Source organism: Oncorhynchus kisutch, linkage group LG27 (assembly GCF_002021735.2).
Source record: "Oncorhynchus kisutch isolate 150728-3 linkage group LG27, Okis_V2, whole genome shotgun sequence".
In the NCBI taxonomy this organism is placed as follows: Eukaryota; Metazoa; Chordata; class Actinopteri; order Salmoniformes; family Salmonidae; genus Oncorhynchus; species Oncorhynchus kisutch.
The window spans coordinates 4,354,641-4,377,269 of record NC_034200.2 but is presented as its reverse complement, the minus strand read 5'-3'; the positions used below and the strand labels follow the sequence as shown (position 1 = coordinate 4,377,269).

Below are 22,629 nucleotides of genomic sequence, written 5' to 3'. Positions count from 1 at the left end.
CAAAAAAAAAATATTTAAAAAAATATGTGACTTGTTTCAGGAAACCAAAATTGTTTTTGTGGCAGACATTCCTTCTGGAACATGTAAACTTTCATGTGCCTTAATAACAAATGTGTATGCCATCTGTAAACATGAATACAATTGTAAAATTACGAGCCTAGTTGGTTTAGCCACAGAAAAAGTCAGGAACCTTCCAGCTAGCCATGATTGGCTGTCGCGTTGAATGTCGCGTTTGCGCACATTTGTACGGAATTTGCCCTAAAAACCTGATTCAAATTTGACACAAACCTTCAAATAGTTTTATTTACATTTTAAAGGTGATAAGTTGGACAGATCGGGTGAATTTTTTTTTTTTTACCCACACGGCTTATCTCCCCCTAACACAATCACGCAGTAGGTTTCGCTTCCCCACCTGCCATTTTTAAAAAGACCCAACGGAGCTCATTGACTTGTTGAATCATGCAGAGCCGGGCAGCAAAAAAGAGGAGAAATTGTGCTTTACAATAGTATTCATATTACAGTTGACCTGGAAGTATTATGTTTTTGGGGAGCTAAAATAAGGTCAATTGTACGTTACAGCGCGATGTACAGAAGTGCATTAGCTTACAGTAACCATTTCATTGTACCGTTTACACCTACTGTATCCTGTGCATGTTACAAATAAACGTTGATTTTATTTGATATAATGTGTGTTTTCCAGAGACGGAATGTGAAGAACAACATGAATGCCATGCTTATATTTCGTCACACTCACAACTGTAAGCTATTTTCTGTAATTCGCTCGCCATTAACGTGTAAATAATGATCTTGTTAGCTAAAGCTAAGACGTCAGCTATATGATGTGGTTAATGTTAGCTAGCTAACAAACTAGAAACAAAACATTGTTCAGAAAGTTTATTTTAGTTGCCTGGTTTGCTAGATTGACATATACTGATTTCATTTTTAAACAGATGAGTTTATTGGTTTTAAAATACACCAGTTATGCTATTTTGGACCACCATGCAGCCTGTAGTTTTTTGTGTTTATACTTTTTCATAATGACAAGTTTGATGTCCGACGACTATAGAACATTCATGATGTCACCGTGACAACTGTCTACAGACATGATGACAGACGTAGTTTAAACCAGCCTTTAGTCTTGAAATCTTTGGTTGTTTAGTACACTACCTTATTCACTCTGTATAGCACATAGCATCACATGATTCCTTAAAGAGATGGGTGGGGCAAAGGTTTAAGAGGGTGTGAACGATGCTGAATGGGTGTAGACAAAGAAGACCTCTCCAGTAGGTGTACCAAAATGTACCAAGAGACATTTTCTCAAAAGTGGGGTTTTCAAGCTTATCAACTTTCAAAGCAGAATTACTTTTCATTGTTCCTCAACTGTAGTGTATGATATACAATTGTTTTGCTCGGAGTTTATACTTTTATCCAGTGTTAAAAACACCATTTCAATTTGTAATAAGACTGAATCGAGCCGGTCGGTCACATATAGAGGTCGACCGATTATGATTTTTCAGCGCCGATTCCGATTATTGGAAGACCCCCCCCCCCCCCCCCCCCCAAAAAAACTGATTAATCGGCCGATTTTTATTAATTTACTTGTAATAATGACAATTACAACAATACTGAATGAACACTTATTTTAACTTAATATAATACATCAATAAAAATCTATTTAGCCTCAGATAAATAAATAAACATGTTCAATTTGGTTTAAATAATGCAAAAAAAAAGTTTTGGAGAAGTAAAAGTGCAATATGTGCCATGTAAAAAAGCTAACATTTGAGTTCCTTGCTCAGAACATGAGAACATATGAAAGCTGGTGGTTCCTTTGAACGTTATCTAACGCAGGACACGCTAGATAAACTAGTAATATCATCAACCATGTGTAGTTATAACTAGTGATTATGATTGATTGATTGTTTTTTATAAGATAAGTTTAATGCTAGTTAGCAACTTACCTTGGCTTCTACTGCATTCGCGTAACAGGCAGGCTCCTCGTGGAGTGCAATGAGAGGCAGGTGGTTAGAGCGTTGGACTAGTTAACTGTAAGGTTGCAGGATTGGATCCCCCGAGCTGACAAGGTGGAAATCTGTCGTTCTGCCCCTGAACAAGGCAGTTAACCCACCGTTCCTAGGCCGTCATTGAAAATAAGGATGTGTTCTTAACTGACTTGCCGAGTTAAATAAAAGGTATACAAAATTGGCACCCAAAAATACAGATTTCCGATTGTTATGAACACTTGAAATCGGCCCTAAAATGCAGTAGTCCGACCTTGGCTCTAACAAACTGAGCCGTCACATCTATAATGTATCTAATTTAGAAAGCATAACAAACAATACATACTGTAGCATTATATTTGGGCGACACACACACCTTCTTCTTGGCAGTGTTCTGATCATTGTCCTCATCATTGTCATTTTTTTCCTTCTCACAGTCTTTCTGTGAGCCTTGATCCTGGTCGTGGTCCCCACTGTCATCATCTTTCAGACTGAACACACAGAATCAAAATCAGAATTGCCTTTATTCGCCAGGTGCACTTACATATACCAGGAATTTGACCTTGTGAGATAATAAACTGAATGCAGACAAAATATATGGAGGATAAACAGTACACAGACTGAATATATGGAGGATAAACAGTATAGATAGAATATATGGAGGATAAACAGTACACAGACTGAATATATGGAGGATAAACAGTATAGATAGAATATATGGAGGATAAACAGTATAGATAGAATATATGGAGGATAAACAGTACAGACAGAATATATGGAGGATAAACAGTATAGATAGAATATATGGAGGATAAACAGTACACAGACAGAATATATGGAGGATAAACAGTACACAGACAGAATATATGGAGGATAAACAGTATAGATAGAATATATGGAGGATAAACAGAATAGATAGAATATATGGAGGATAAACAGTATAGATAGAATATATGGAGGATAAACAGTATAGATAGAATATATGGAGGATAAACAGTATAGATAGAATATATGGAGGATAAACAGTACACAGACAGAATATATGGAGGATAAACAGAATAGATAGAATATATGGAGGATAAACAGAATAGATAGAATATATGGAGGATAAACAGTACACAGACAGAATATATGGAGGATAAACAGTACACAGATAGAATACATGGAGGATAAACAGGATAGATAGAATATATGGAGGATAAACAGGATAGATAGAATATATGGAGGATAAACAGTATAGATAGAATATATAGAGGATAAACAGTACACAGACAGAATATATGGAGGATAAACAGGATAGATAGAATATATGGAGGATAAACAGTATAGATAGAATATATAGAGGATAAACAGTACACAGACAGAATATATGGAGGATAAACAGTATAGATAGAATATATGGAGGATAAACAGTACAGATAGAATATATGGAGGATAAACAGTACACAGACTGAATATATGGAGGATAAACAGTATAGATAGAATATATGGAGGATAAACAGTACACAGACAGAATATATGGAGGATAAACAGGATAGATAGAATATATGGAGGATAAACAGGATAGATAGAATATATGGAGGATAAACAGTACACAGACTGAATATATGGAGGATAAACAGTATAGATAGAATATATGGAGGATAAACAGTATAGATAGAATATATGGAGGATAAACAGTATAGATAGAATATATGGAGGATAAACAGTACACAGACTGAATATATGGAGGATAAACAGTATAGATAGAATATATGGAGGATAAACAGTACACAGACAGAATATATGGAGGATAAACAGTATAGATAGAATATATGGAGGATAAACAGTACACAGACAGAATATATGGAGGATAAACAGTACACAGACAGAATATATGGAGGATAAACAGTATAGATAGAATATATGGAGGATAAACAGTACACAGACAGAATATATGGAGGATAAACAGTACACAGACAGAATATATGGAGGATAAAAAGTACACAGACAGAATATATGGAGGATAAACAGTACACAGACAGAATATATGGAGGATAAACAGTACACAGACAGAATATATGGAGGATAAACAGTATAGATAGAATATATGGAGGATAAACAGTATAGATAGAACATATGGAGGATAAACAGGATAGATAGAATATATGGAGGATAAACAGGATAGATAGAATATATGGAGGATAAACAGTATAGATAGAATATATGGAGCATAAACAGTACACAGACAGAATATGTGGAGGATAAACAGTATAGATAGAATATATGGAGCATAAACAGTACACAGACAGAATATATGGAGGATAAACAGAATAGATAGAATATATGGAGGATAAACAGTATAGATAGAATATATGGAGGATAAACAGGATAGATAGAATATATGGAGGATAAACAGTACAGACAGAATATATGGAGGATAAACAGTATAGATAGAACATATGGAGGATAAACAGTACACAGACAGAATATATGGAGGATAAACAGTACACAGACAGAATATATGGAGGATAAACAGTACACAGACAGAATATATGGAGGATAAACAGTACAGACAGAATATATGGAGGATAAACAGTACACAGACAGAATATATGGAGGATAAACAGTACACAGACAGAATATATGGAGGATAAACAGTACAGACAGAATATATGGAGGATAAACAGTACACAGACAGAATATATGGAGGATAAACAGTACAGACAGAATATATGGAGGATAAACAGTACAGACAGAATATATGGAGGATAAACAGTTATAGATAGAATATATGGAGGATAAACAGTACACAGACAGAATATATGGAGGATAAACAGTATAGATAGAATATATGGAGGATAAACAGTACACAGACAGAATATATGGAGGATAAACAGTACACAGACAGAATATATGGAGGATAAACAGAATATATGGAGGATAAACAGTACACAGACAGAATATATGGAGGATAAACAGTACGGACAGAATATATGGAGGATAAACAGAATATATGGAGGATAAACAGTACACAGACAGAATATATGGAGGATAAACAGAATATATGGAGGATAAACAGTACACAGACAGAATATATGGAGGATAAACAGTACACAGACAGAATGTATGGAGGATAAACAGTATAGATAGAATATATGGAGGATAAACAGTATAGACAGAATATATGGAGGATAAACAGTACACAGACAGAATATATGGAGGATAAACAGTACACAGATAGAATATATGGAGGATAAACAGGATAGATAGAATATATGGAGGATAAACAGGATAGATAGAATATATGGAGGATAAACAGTATAGATAGAATATATAGAGGATAAACAGTACACAGACAGAATATATGGAGGATAAACAGTATAGATAGAATATATGGAGGATAAACAGTACACAGACAGAATATATGGAGGATAAACAGAATAGATAGAATATATGGAGGATAAACAGAATAGATAGAATATATGGAGGATAAACAGTACACAGACAGAATATATGGAGGATAAACAGTACACAGATAGAATATATGGAGGATAAACAGGATAGATAGAATATATGGAGGATAAACAGGATAGATAGAATATATGGAGGATAAACAGTATAGATAGAATATATAGAGGATAAACAGTACACAGACAGAATATATGGAGGATAAACAGTATAGATAGAATATATGGAGGATAAACAGTACAGATAGAATATATGGAGGATAAACAGTACACAGACTGAATATATGGAGGATAAACAGTATAGATAGAATATATGGAGGATAAACAGTACACAGACAGAATATATGGAGGATAAACAGAATAGATAGAATATATGGAGGATAAACAGGATAGATAGAATATATGGAGAATAAACAGGATAGATAGAATATATGGAGGATAAACAGTACACAGACAGAATATATGGAGGATAAACAGGATAGATAGAATATATGGAGGATAAACAGGATAGATAGAATATATGGAGGATAAACAGTACACAGACTGAATATATGGAGGATAAACAGGATAGATAGAATATATGGAGGATAAACAGGATAGATAGAACATATGGAGGATAAACAGTATAGATAGAATATATGGAGGATAAACAGTACACAGACAGAATATATGGAGGATAAACAGTATAGATAGAATATATGGAGGATAAACAGTATAGATAGAATATATGGAGGATAAACAGTACACAGACTGAATATATGGAGGATAAACAGTATAGATAGAATATATGGAGGATAAACAGTACAGATAGAATATATGGAGGATAAACAGTACACAGACTGAATATATGGAGGATAAACAGTATAGATAGAATATATGGAGGATAAACAGTACACAGACAGAATATATGGAGGATAAACAGTATAGATAGAATATATGGAGGATAAACAGTATAGATAGAATATATGGAGGATAAACAGTATAGATAGAATATATAGAGGATAAACAGTACACAGACTGAATATATGGAGGATAAACAGTATAGATAGAATATATGGAGGATAAACAGTACACAGACAGAATATATGGAGGATAAACAGTATAGATAGAATATATGGAGGATAAACAGTACACAGACAGAATATATGGAGGATAAACAGTACACAGACAGAATATATGGAGGATAAACAGTATAGATAGAATATATGGAGGATAAACAGTACACAGACAGAATATATGGAGGATAAACAGTACACAGACAGAATATATGGAGGATAAAAAGTACACAGACAGAATATATGGAGGATAAACAGTACACAGACAGAATATATGGAGGATAAACAGTACACAGACAGAATATATGGAGGATAAACAGTATAGATAGAATATATGGAGGATAAACAGTATAGATAGAACATATGGAGGATAAACAGGATAGATAGAATATATGGAGGATAAACAGGATAGATAGAATATATGGAGGATAAACAGTATAGATAGAATATATGGAGCATAAACAGTACACAGACAGAATATGTGGAGGATAAACAGTATAGATAGAATATATGGAGCATAAACAGTACACAGACAGAATATATGGAGGATAAACAGAATAGATAGAATATATGGAGGATAAACAGTATAGATAGAATATATGGAGGATAAACAGGATAGATAGAATATATGGAGGATAAACAGTACAGACAGAATATATGGAGGATAAACAGTATAGATAGAACATATGGAGGATAAACAGTATACAGACAGAATATATGGAGGATAAACAGTACACAGACAGAATATATGGAGGATAAACAGTACACAGACAGAATATATGGAGGATAAACAGTACAGACAGAATATATGGAGGATAAACAGTACACAGACAGAATATATGGAGGATAAACAGTACACAGACAGAATATATGGAGGATAAACAGTACAGACAGAATATATGGAGGATAAACAGTACACAGACAGAATATATGGAGGATAAACAGTACAGACAGAATATATGGAGGATAAACAGTATAGATAGAATATATGGAGGATAAACAGTACAGACAGAATATATGGAGGATAAACAGTATAGATAGAATATATGGAGGATAAACAGTACACAGACAGAATATATGGAGGATAAACAGTATAGATAGAATATATGGAGGATAAACAGTACACAGACAGAATATATGGAGGATAAACAGTACACAGACAGAATATATGGAGGATAAACAGAATATATGGAGGATAAACAGTACACAGACAGAATATATGGAGGATAAACAGTACGGACAGAATATATGGAGGATAAACAGAATATATGGAGGATAAACAGTACACAGACAGAATATATGGAGGATAAACAGAATATATGGAGGATAAACAGTACACAGACAGAATATATGGAGGATAAACAGTACACAGACAGAATGTATGGAGGATAAACAGTATAGATAGAATATATGGAGGATAAACAGTATAGACAGAATATATGGAGGATAAACAGTACACAGACAGAATATATGGAGGATAAACAGTACACAGATAGAATATATGGAGGATAAACAGGATAGATAGAATATATGGAGGATAAACAGGATAGATAGAATATATGGAGGATAAACAGTATAGATAGAATATATAGAGGATAAACAGGATAGATAGAATATATGGAGGATAAACAGTACACAGACAGAATATATGGAGGATAAACAGAATAGATAGAATATATGGAGGATAAACAGAATAGATAGAATATATGGAGGATAAACAGTACACAGACAGAATATATGGAGGATAAACAGTACACAGATAGAATATATGGAGGATAAACAGGATAGATAGAATATATGGAGGATAAACAGGATAGATAGAATATATGGAGGATAAACAGTATAGATAGAATATATAGAGGATAAACAGTACACAGACAGAATATATGGAGGATAAACAGTATAGATAGAATATATGGAGGATAAACAGTATAGATAGAATATATGGAGGATAAACAGTACACAGACTGAATATATGGAGGATAAACAGTATAGATAGAATATATGGAGGATAAACAGTACACAGACAGAATATATGGAGGATAAACAGTATAGATAGAATATATGGAGGATAAACAGTACACAGACAGAATATATGGAGGATAAACAGTACACAGACAGAATATATGGAGGATAAACAGTATAGATAGAATATATGGAGGATAAACAGTACACAGACAGAATATATGGAGGATAAACAGTACACAGACAGAATATATGGAGGATAAAAAGTACACAGACAGAATATATGGAGGATAAACAGTACACAGACAGAATATATGGAGGATAAACAGTACACAGACAGAATATATGGAGGATAAACAGTATAGATAGAATATATGGAGGATAAACAGTATAGATAGAACATATGGAGGATAAACAGGATAGATAGAATATATGGAGGATAAACAGGATAGATAGAATATATGGAGGATAAACAGTATAGATAGAATATATGGAGCATAAACAGTACACAGACAGAATATGTGGAGGATAAACAGTATAGATAGAATATATGGAGCATAAACAGTACACAGACAGAATATATGGAGGATAAACAGAATAGATAGAATATATGGAGGATAAACAGTATAGATAGAATATATGGAGGATAAACAGGATAGATAGAATATATGGAGGATAAACAGTACAGACAGAATATATGGAGGATAAACAGTATAGATAGAACATATGGAGGATAAACAGTATACAGACAGAATATATGGAGGATAAACAGTACACAGACAGAATATATGGAGGATAAACAGTACACAGACAGAATATATGGAGGATAAACAGTACAGACAGAATATATGGAGGATAAACAGTACACAGACAGAATATATGGAGGATAAACAGTACACAGACAGAATATATGGAGGATAAACAGTACAGACAGAATATATGGAGGATAAACAGTACACAGACAGAATATATGGAGGATAAACAGTACAGACAGAATATATGGAGGATAAACAGTATAGATAGAATATATGGAGGATAAACAGTACAGACAGAATATATGGAGGATAAACAGTATAGATAGAATATATGGAGGATAAACAGTACACAGACAGAATATATGGAGGATAAACAGTATAGATAGAATATATGGAGGATAACAGTACACAGACAGAATATATGGAGGATAAACAGTACACAGACAGAATATATGGAGGATAAACAGAATATATGGAGGATAAACAGTACACAGACAGAATATATGGAGGATAAACAGTACGGACAGAATATATGGAGGATAAACAGAATATATGGAGGATAAACAGTACACAGACAGAATATATGGAGGATAAACAGAATATATGGAGGATAAACAGTACACAGACAGAATATATGGAGGATAAACAGTACACAGACAGAATGTATGGAGGATAAACAGTATAGATAGAATATATGGAGGATAAACAGTATAGACAGAATATATGGAGGATAAACAGTACACAGACAGAATATATGGAGGATAAACAGTACACAGATAGAATATATGGAGGATAAACAGGATAGATAGAATATATGGAGGATAAACAGGATAGATAGAATATATGGAGGATAAACAGTATAGATAGAATATATAGAGGATAAACAGGATAGATAGAATATATGGAGGATAAACAGTACACAGACAGAATATATGGAGGATAAACAGAATAGATAGAATATATGGAGGATAAACAGAATAGATAGAATATATGGAGGATAAACAGTACACAGACAGAATATATGGAGGATAAACAGTACACAGATAGAATATATGGAGGATAAACAGGATAGATAGAATATATGGAGGATAAACAGGATAGATAGAATATATGGAGGATAAACAGTATAGATAGAATATATAGAGGATAAACAGTACACAGACTGAATATATGGAGGATAAACAGTATAGATAGAATATATGGAGGATAAACAGTACACAGACAGAATATATGGAGGATAAACAGAATAGATAGAATATATGGAGGATAAACAGGATAGATAGAATATATGGAGGATAAACAGGATAGATAGAATATATGGAGGATAAACAGTACACAGACAGAATATATGGAGGATAAACAGGATAGATAGAATATATGGAGGATAAACAGGATAGATAGAATATATGGAGGATAAACAGTACACAGACTGAATATATGGAGGATAAACAGGATAGATAGAATATATGGAGGATAAACAGGATAGATAGAACATATGGAGGATAAACAGTATAGATAGAATATATGGAGGATAAACAGTACACAGACAGAATATATGGAGGATAAACAGTATAGATAGAATATATGGAGGATAAACAGTATAGATAGAATATATGGAGGATAAAACAGTACACAGACTGAATATATGGAGGATAAACAGTATAGATAGAATATATGGAGGATAAACAGTACACAGACAGAATATATGGAGGATAAACAGTATAGATAGAATATATGGAGGATAAACAGTACACAGACAGAATATATGGAGGATAAACAGTACACAGACAGAATATATGGAGGATAAACAGTATAGATAGAATATATGGAGGATAAACAGTACACAGACAGAATATATGGAGGATAAACAGTACACAGACAGAATATATGGAGGATAAAAAGTACACAGACAGAATATATGGAGGATAAACAGTACACAGACAGAATATATGGAGGATAAACAGTACACAGACAGAATATATGGAGGATAAACAGTATAGATAGAATATATGGAGGATAAACAGTATAGATAGAACATATGGAGGATAAACAGGATAGATAGAATATATGGAGGATAAACAGGATAGATAGAATATATGGAGGATAAACAGTACACAGACAGAATATATGGAGGATAAACAGTACACAGACAGAATATATGGAGGATAAACAGTATAGATAGAATATATGGAGGATAAACAGTACACAGACAGAATATATGGAGGATAAACAGTACACAGACAGAATATATGGAGGATAAAAAAGTACACAGACAGAATATATGGAGGATAAACAGTACACAGACAGAATATATGGAGGATAAACAGTACACAGACAGAATATATGGAGGATAAACAGTATAGATAGAATATATGGAGGATAACAGTATAGATAGAACATATGGAGGATAAACAGGATAGATAGAATATATGGAGGATAAACAGGATAGATAGAATATATGGAGGGATAAACAGTACACAGACAGAATATATGGAGGATAAACAGTACACAGACAGAATATATGGAGGATAAACAGTATAGATAGAATATATGGAGGATAAACAGTACACAGACAGAATATATGGAGGATAAACAGTACACAGACAGAATATATGGAGGATAAAAAGTACACAGACAGAATATATGGAGGATAAACAGTACACAGACAGAATATATGGAGGATAAACAGTACACAGACAGAATATGGAGGATAAACAGTATAGATAGAATATATGGAGGATAAACAGTATAGATAGAACATATGGAGGATAAACAGGATAGATAGAATATATGGAGGATAAACAGGATAGATAGAATATATGGAGGATAAACAGAATAGATAGAATATATGGAGGATAAACAGGATAGATAGAATATATGGAGGATAAACAGTACAGACAGAATATATGGAGGATAAACAGTATAGATAGAACATATGGAGGATATAAACAGTACACAGACAGAATATATGGAGGATAAACAGTACACAGACAGAATATATGGAGGATAAACAGTACACAGACAGAATATATGGAGGATAAACAGTACACAGACAGAATATATGGAGGATAAAACAGTACAGACAGAATATATGGAGGATAAACAGTACACAGACAACACAGACAGAATATATGGAGGATAAACAGTACACAGACAGAATATATGGAGGATAAACAGTACAGACAGAATATATGGAGGATAAACAGTACACAGACAGAATATATGGAGGATAAACAGTACAGACAGAATATATGGAGGATAAACAGTACAGACAGAATATATGGAGGATAAACAGTATAGATAGAATATATGGAGGATAAACAGTACACAGACAGAATATATGGAGGATAAACAGTACACAGACAGAATATATGGAGGATAAACAGAATATATGGAGGATAAACAGTACACAGACAGAATATATGGAGGATAAACAGTACGGACAGAATATATGGAGGATAAACAGAATATATGGAGGATAAACAGTACACAGACAGAATATATGGAGGATAAACAGAATATATGGAGGATAAACAGTACACAGACAGAATATATGGAGGATAAACAGTACACAGACAGAATATATGGAGGATAAACAGTATAGATAGAATATATGGAGGATAAACAGTATAGACAGAATATATGGAGGATAAACAGAATATATGGAGGATAAACAGTACACAGACAGAATATATGGAGGATAAACAGTACACAGACAGAATATATGGAGGATAAACAGTACAGACAGAATATATGGAGGATAAACAGTATAGATAGAATATATGGAGGATAAACAGTATAGATAGAATATATGGAGGATAAACAGTATAGATAGAATATATGGAGGATAAACAGTACACAGACAGAATATATGGAGGATAAACAGTATAGATAGAATATATGGAGGATAAACAGTATAGATAGAATATATGGAGGATAAACAGTACACAGACAGAATATATGGAGGATAAACAGTATAGATAGAAACATATGGAGGATAAACAGTATAGATAGAATATATGGAGGATAAACAGAATAGATAGAATATATGGAGGATAAACAGTACACATACAGAATATATGGAGGATAAACAGTAGATAGAATATATGGAGGATAAACAGGATAGATAGAACATATGGAGGATAAACAGTACACAGACAGAATATATGGAGGATAAACAGTATAGATAGAATATATGGAGGATAAACAGGATAGATAGAACATATGGAGGATAAACAGTACACAGACAGAATATATGGAGGATAAACAGAATATATGGAGGATAAACAGTACACAGACAGAATATATGGAGGATAAACAGTACACAGACAGAATATATGGAGGATAAACAGTACACAGACAGAATATATGGAGGATAAACAGTATAGATAGAATATATGGAGGATAAACAGTATAGATAGAATATATGGAGGATAAACAGTACACAGACAGAATATATGGAGGATAAACAGAATATATGGAGGATAAACAGTACACAGACAGAATATATGGAGGATAAACAGTACACAGACAGAATATATGGAGGATAAACAGTACACAGACAGAATATATGGAGGATAAACAGTATAGATAGAATATATGGAGGATAAACAGTATAGATAGAATATATGGAGGATAAACAGTACACAGACAGAATATATGGAGGATAAACAGAATATATGGAGGATAAACAGTACACAGACAGAATATATGGAGGATAAACAGTACACAGACAGAATATATGGAGGATAAACAGTACACAGACAGAATATATGGAGGATAAACAGTATAGATAGAATATATGGAGGATAACAGTATAGATAGAATATATGGAGGATAAACAGTACACAGACAGAATATATGGAGGATAAACAGTACACAGACAGAATATATGGAGGATAAACAGTATAGATAGAACATATGGAGGATAAACAGTATAGATAGAATATATGGAGGATAAACAGAATAGATAGAATATATGGAGGATAAACAGTATAGATAGAATATATGGAGGATAAACAGAATAGATAGAATATATGGAGGATAAACAGTACACAGACAGAATATATGGAGGATAAACAGGATAGATAGAATATATGGAGGATAAACAGTACACAGACAGAATATATGGAGGATAAACAGTACACAGACAGAATATATGGAGGATAAGCAGTACAGACAGAATATATGGAGGATAAACAGTACACAGACAGAATATATGGAGGATAAACAGTACACAGACAGAATATATGGAGGATAAACAGTACACAGACAGAATATATGGAGGATAAACAGTAGATAGAATATATGGAGGATAAACAGGATAGATAGAACATATGGAGGATAAACAGTAAACAGACAGAATATATGGAGGATAAACAGTATAGATAGAATATATGGAGGATAAACAGGATAGATAGAACATATGGAGGATAAACAGTACACAGACAGAATATATGGAGGATAAACAGAATATATGGAGGATAACAGTACACAGACAGAATATATGGAGGATAAACAGTACACAGACAGAATATATGGAGGATAAACAGTACACAGACAGAATATATGGAGGATAAACAGTATAGATAGAATATATGGAGGATAAACAGTATAGATAGAATATATGGAGGATAAACAGTACACAGACAGAATATATGGAGGATAAACAGTACACAGACAGAATATATGGAGGATAAACAGTATAGATAGAACATATGGAGGATAAACAGTATAGATAGAATATATGGAGGATAAACAGAATAGATAGAATATATGGAGGATAAACAGTATAGATAGAATATATGGAGGATAAACAGGATAGATAGAATATATGGAGGATAAACAGAATAGATAGAATATATGGAGGATAAACAGTACACAGACAGAATATATGGAGGATAAACAGGATAGATAGAATATATGGAGGATAAACAGTACACAGACAGAATATATGGAGGATAAACAGTACACAGACAGAATATATGGAGGATAAGCAGTACAGACAGAATATATGGAGGATAAACAGTACACAGACAGAATATATGGAGGATAAACAGTACACAGACAGAATATATGGAGGATAAACAGTAGATAGAATATATGGAGGATAAACAGGATAGATAGAACATATGGAGGATAAACAGTACACAGACAGAATATATGGAGGATAAACAGTATAGATAGAGTATATGGAGGATAAACAGGATAGATAGAACATATGGAGGATAAACAGTACACAGACAGAATATATGGAGGATAAACAGAATATATGGAGGATAAACAGTACACAGACAGAATATATGGAGGATAAACAGTACACAGACAGAATATATGGAGGATAAACAGTACACAGACAGAATATATGGAGGATAAACAGTATAGATAGAATATATGGAGGATAAACAGTATAGATAGAATATATGGAGGATAAACAGTACACAGACAGAATATATGGAGGATAAACAGTACACAGACAGAATATATGGAGGATAAACAGTATAGATAGACATATGGAGGATAAACAGTATAGATAGAATATATGGAGGATAAACAGAATAGATAGAATATATGGAGGATAAACAGAATAGATAGAATATATGGAGGATAAACAGTATAGATAGAATATATGGAGGATAAACAGGATAGATAGAATATATGGAGGATAAACAGAATAGATAGAATATATGGAGGATAAACAGTACACAGACAGAATATATGGAGGATAAACAGGATAGATAGAATATATGGAGGATAAACAGTACACAGACAGAATATATGGAGGATAAACAGTACACAGACAGAATATATGGAGGATAAGCAGTACAGACAGAATATATGGAGGATAAACAGTACACAGACAGAATATATGGAGGATAAACAGTACACAGACAGAATATATGGAGGATAAACAGAATAGATAGAATATATGGAGGATAAACAGTATAGATAGAATATATGGAGGATAAACAGGATAGATAGAATATATGGAGGATAAACAGTACAGACAGAATATATGGAGGATAAACAGTATAGATAGAACATATGGAGGATAAACAGTACACAGACAGAATATATGGAGGATAAACAGTACACAGACAGAATATATGGAGGATAAACAGTACACAGACAGAATATATGGAGGATAAACAGTACACAGACAGAATATATGGAGGATAAACAGTACAGACAGAATATATGGAGGATAAACAGTACACAGACAGAATATATGGAGGATAAACAGTACACAGACAGAATATATGGAGGATAAACAGTACAGACAGAATATATGGAGGATAAACAGTACACAGACAGAATATATGGAGGATAAACAGTACAGACAGAATATATGGAGGATAAACAGTATAGATAGAATATATGGAGGATAAACAGTACAGACAGAATATATGGAGGATAAACAGTATAGATAGAATATATGGAGGATAAACAGTACACAGACAGAATATATGGAGGATAAACAGTATAGATAGAATATATGGAGGATAAACAGTACACAGACAGAATATATGGAGGATAAACAGTACACAGACAGAATATATGGAGGATAAACAGTACAGACAGAATATATGGAGGATAAACAGTACACAGACAGAATATATGGAGGATAAACAGTACACAGACAGAATATATGGAGGATAAACAGTACAGACAGAATATATGGAGGATAAACAGTACACAGACAGAATATATGGAGGATAAACAGTACAGACAGAATATATGGAGGATAAACAGTATAAATAGAATATATGGAGGATAAACAGTACAGACAGAATATATGGAGGATAAACAGTATAGATAGAATATATGGAGGATAAACAGTACACAGACAGAATATATGGAGGATAAACAGTATAGATAGAATATATGGAGGATAAACAGTACACAGACAGAATATATGGAGGATAAACAGTATAGATAGAATATATGGAGGATAAACAGTACACAGACAGAATATATGGAGGATAAACAGTACACAGACAGAATATATGGAGGATAAACAGTACGGACAGAATATATGGAGGATAAACAGAATATATGGAGGATAAACAGTACACAGACAGAATATATGGAGGATAAACAGTACACAGACAGAATATATGGAGGATAAACAGTATAGATAGAATATATGGAGGATAAACAGTATAGACAGAATATATGGAGGATAAACAGAATATATGGAGGATAAACAGTACACAGACAGAATATATGGAGGATAAACAGTACACAGACAGAATATATGGAGGATAAACAGTACAGACAGAATATATGGAGGATAAACAGTATAGATAGAATATATGGAGGATAAACAGTATAGATAGAATATATGGAGGATAAACAGTATAGATAGAATATATGGAGGATAAACAGTATAGATAGAATATATGGAGGATAAACAGTACACAGACAGAATATATGGAGGATAAACAGTATAGATAGAATATATGGAGGATAAACAGTATAGATAGAATATATGGAGGATAAACAGTACACAGACAGAATATATGGAGGATAAACAGTATAGATAGAACATATGGAGGATAAACAGTATAGATAGAATATATGGAGGATAAACAGAATAGATAGAATATATGGAGGATAAACAGTACACAGACAGAATATATGGAGGATAAACAGTAGATAGAATATATGGAGGATAAACAGGATAGATAGAACATATGGAGGATAAACAGTACACAGACAGAATATATGGAGGATAAACAGTATAGATAGAATATATGGAGGATAAACAGGATAGATAGAATATATGGAGGATAAACAGTACACAGACAGAATATATGGAGGATAAACAGAATATATGGAGGATAAACAGTACACAGACAGAATATATGGAGGATAAACAGTACACAGACAGAATATATGGAGGATAAACAGTACACAGACAGAATATATGGAGGATAAACAGTATAGATAGAATATATGGAGGATAAACAGTATAGATAGAATATATGGAGGATAAACAGTACACAGACAGAATATATGGAGGATAAACAGTACACAGACAGAATATATGGAGGATAAACAGTATAGATAGAATATATGGAGGATAAACAGTATAGATAGAACATATGGAGGATAAACAGAATAGATAGAATATATGGAGGATAAACAGTATAGATAGAACATATGGAGGATAAACAGTACACAGACAGAATATATGGAGGATAAACAGGATAGATAGAATATATGGAGGATAAACAGTACACAGACAGAATATATGGAGGATAAACAGTACACAGACAGAATATATGGAGGATAAACAGGATAGATAGAATATATGGAGGATAAACAGTACACAGACAGAATATATGGAGGATAAACAGGATAGATAGAATATATGGAGGATAAACAGTACACAGACAGAATATATGGAGGATAAACAGTATAGATAGAACATATGGAGGATAAACAGTATAGATAGAATATATGGAGGATAAACAGAATAGATAGAATATATGGAGGATAAACAGTATAGATAGAATATATGGAGGATAAACAGGATAGATAGAATATATGGAGGATAAACAGAATAGATAGAATATATGGAGGATAAACAGTATAGATAGAACATATGGAGGATAAACAGTACACAGACAGAATATATGGAGGATAAACAGGATAGATAGAATATATGGAGGATAAACAGTACACAGACAGAATATATGGAGGATAAACAGTACACAGACAGAATATATGGAGGATAAGCAGTACAGACAGAATATATGGAGGATAAACAGTACACAGACAGAATATATGGAGGATAAACAGTACACAGACAGAATATATGGAGGATAAACAGGATAGATAGAATATATGGAGGATAAACAGTACACAGACAGAATATATGGAGGATAAACAGTATAGATAGAACATATGGAGGATAAACAGTATAGATAGAATATATGGAGGATAAACAGAATAGATAGAATATATGGAGGATAAACAGTATAGATAGAATATATGGAGGATAAACAGGATAGATAGAATATATGGAGGATAAACAGAATAGATAGAATATATGGAGGATAAACAGTATAGATAGAACATATGGAGGATAAACAGTACACAGACAGAATATATGGAGGATAAACAGGATAGATAGAATATATGGAGGATAAACAGTACACAGACAGAATATATGGAGGATAAACAGTACACAGACAGAATATATGGAGGATAAGCAGTACAGACAGAATATATGGAGGATAAACAGTACACAGACAGAATATATGGAGGATAAACAGTACACAGACAGAATATATGGAGGATAAACAGTAGATAGAATATATGGAGGATAAACAGGATAGATAGAACATATGGAGGATAAACAGTACACAGACAGAATATATGGAGGATAAACAGTACACAGACAGAATATATGGAGGATAAGCAGTACAGACAGAATATATGGAGGATAAACAGTACACAGACAGAATATATGGAGGATAAACAGTACACAGACAGAATATATGGAGGATAAACAGTACACAGACAGAATATATGGAGGATAAACAGTATAGATAGAATATATGGAGCATAAACAGTACACAGACAGAATATATGGAGGATAAGCAGTACAGACAGAATATATGGAGGATAAACAGTACACAGACAGAATATATGGAGGATAAACAGTATAGATAGAATATATGGAGGATAAACAGGATAGATAGAATATATGGAGGATAAACAGTACAGACAGAATATATGGAGGATAAACAGTACACAGACAGAATATATGGAGGATAAACAGTACACAGACAGAATATATGGAGGATAAACAGTACACAGACAGAATATATGGAGGATAAACAGTACACAGACAGAATATATGGAGGATAAACAGTACAGACAGAATATATGGAGGATAAACAGTACATAGACAGAATATATGGAGGATAAACAGTACACAGACAGAATATATGGAGGATAAACAGAATATATGGAGGATAAACAGTACACAGACAGAATATATGGAGGATAAACAGTACGGACAGAATATATGGAGGATAAACAGAATATATGGAGGATAAACAGTACACAGACAGAATATATGGAGGATAAACAGTATAGATAGAATATATGGAGGATAAACAGTATAGATAGAATATATGGAGGATAAACAGAATATATGGAGGATAAACAGTACACCGACAGAATATATGGAGGATAAACAGTACACCGACAGAATATATTGAGGATAAACAGTACACAGACAGAATATATGGAGGATAAACAGAATATATGGAGGATAAACAGTACACAGACAGAATATATGGAGGATAAACAGTACACAGACAGAATATATGGAGGATAAACAGTACACAGACAGAATATATGGAGGATAAACAGTACACAGACAGAATATATGGAGGATAAACAGTACACAGACAGAATATATGGAGGATAAACAGTACACAGACAGAATATATGGAGGATAAACAGTACACAGACAGAATATATGGAGGATAAACAGTATAGATAGAATATATGGAGGATAAACAGTATAGATAGAATATATGGAGGATAAACAGTACACAGACTGAATATATGGAGGATAAACAGTATAGATAGAATATATGGAGGATAAACAGAATAGATAGAATATATGGAGGATAAACAGTACACAGACTGAATATATGGAGGATAAACAGTACACAGATAGAATATATGGAGGATAAACAGTATAGATAGAATATATGGAGGATAAACAGTATAGACAGAATATATGGAGGATAAACAGAATAGATAGAATATATAGAGGATAAACAGTACACAGACAGAATATATGGAGGATAAACAGTACACAGACAGAATATATGGAGGATAAACAGTACACAGACTGAATATATGGAGGATAAACAGTATAGATAGAATATATGGAGGATAAACAGTATAGATAGAATATATAGAGGAGAGGAAATGGGATATCTAGTCAGTGAGGAGAACAAGACCACAAGATACTGTACAGAACCTTATCAAAAATACAATGGGACATAATGACAAGACTAATCCATCCATCCACACAAATTCTGTACTCATACACATAAGCAAAGCATGATATTGAACTGTAATTACTTACAACAATGAAGGTCCTTGTTGAGTACACAATTGGAATAGTCTTATCTAACTAGGTTATTGTAAAATATGAGTTAGTACATTGAACAGAAATATAAATGCAACATGTAAAGTGTTGGTCCCATGTTTCGTGAGCTGAAATAAAAGACCCCAGACATTTTCCAAACACATAAAAAGCTTTTTTCTCCAAAATATTTGTTTACAAATGTGTTTACATCCCTGTTAGTGAGCATTTCTCCTTTTCCAAGATAATCCATCCACCTGACAGGTGTGGCATATCAAGAAGCTGATGAAACAGAATGATCATTACACTGATGCACCTTATGCTGGGGACAATATAAGGCCACTCTAAAATGTGCAGTTTTGTCACGCAATACAATGCCACAGATGTCTCAAGTTTTGAGGGAACGTACAATTGGCATGCTGACTGCAGGAATGTCCACCAGAGCTGTTGCCAGAGAATTTAAGGTCAATTACTCTACGATAATTACTCAACTCTACGGTTGTTGTGGAAAATGTTGCAGTACGTTCAACCGGCCTCACAACTGCAAACCACGTGTAACCACGCCAGCCCAGGACCTCCACATCCGGCTTCTTCAACTGCGAGCCACCTGGACAGCTGATGAAACTGTGGGTTTGCACAACTGAAAATGATTCTGCATAAACTGTCAGAAACCGTCTCAGGGAAGCTCATCTTAGTGCTCATCGTCCTCACCAGGGTCTTGACCTGACTGCAGTTCGGCATCATAACCGACTTCAGTGAGCAAATGCTCACCTTTGATGGCCACTGGCACGCTGGAGAAGTGTGCTCTTCATGGATGAATCGCGGTGTCAACTTTACCGGACAGATGGCAGACATCATGTACTGTATGGTGTCGTGTGGGCAAGCGGTTTAATGATGTCAACGTGTGCCCCATGGTGGAGGTGTACAACGAACACAATTGCATTTTATCGATGGCAATTTGAATGCATAGATCCTGAGGCCCATTGTCGTGCCGTTCATCTGCTCACCTTATGTCGCAAGGATCTGTACACAATTCCTAGAAGCTGAAAATGTCCCAGTCCGTCTACGGCCTGCATACTCACCTGACATGTCATCCATTGAGCATGTTTGGGGTGCTCTGGATCAATGTGTACAACAGTGTGTTCCAGTTCCTGAAAATATCCAGCAACTTCTAACAGTCATTGAAAAGGAGCGGGACAACATTCCACAGGCCACAACCAACAGCCTGATCAACTCTATGTGAAGGAGAGGTGTAGAGCTGCATGAGGCAAATGGTGGTCACAC

At 33.7% G+C, this 22,629-nt stretch overlaps 1 protein-coding gene across 6 annotated transcripts in view; it reads right to left on the bottom strand.

The window, feature by feature from the left end:
• eif4e2 (eukaryotic translation initiation factor 4E family member 2) overlaps positions 1–22,629 on the bottom strand; it is a 30,653-nt gene that overhangs the window by 7,006 nt on the left and 1,018 nt on the right. For 2 of the 6 annotated variants that reach the window (XM_031807103.1, XM_031807104.1), the window contains exons 2-3: positions 2,347–2,491; positions 1,962–1,997 (exon numbers count right to left, since the gene is read on the bottom strand). In XM_031807103.1, the coding sequence (XP_031662963.1) occupies positions 1,962–1,997; positions 2,347–2,491 (181 nt within the window). The remainder of the gene's footprint in view (positions 1–1,961; positions 1,998–2,346; positions 2,492–22,629) is intronic. The other 4 variants (XM_020453922.2, XM_031807105.1, XM_031807106.1 and 1 more) reach the window with 2 other exon arrangements.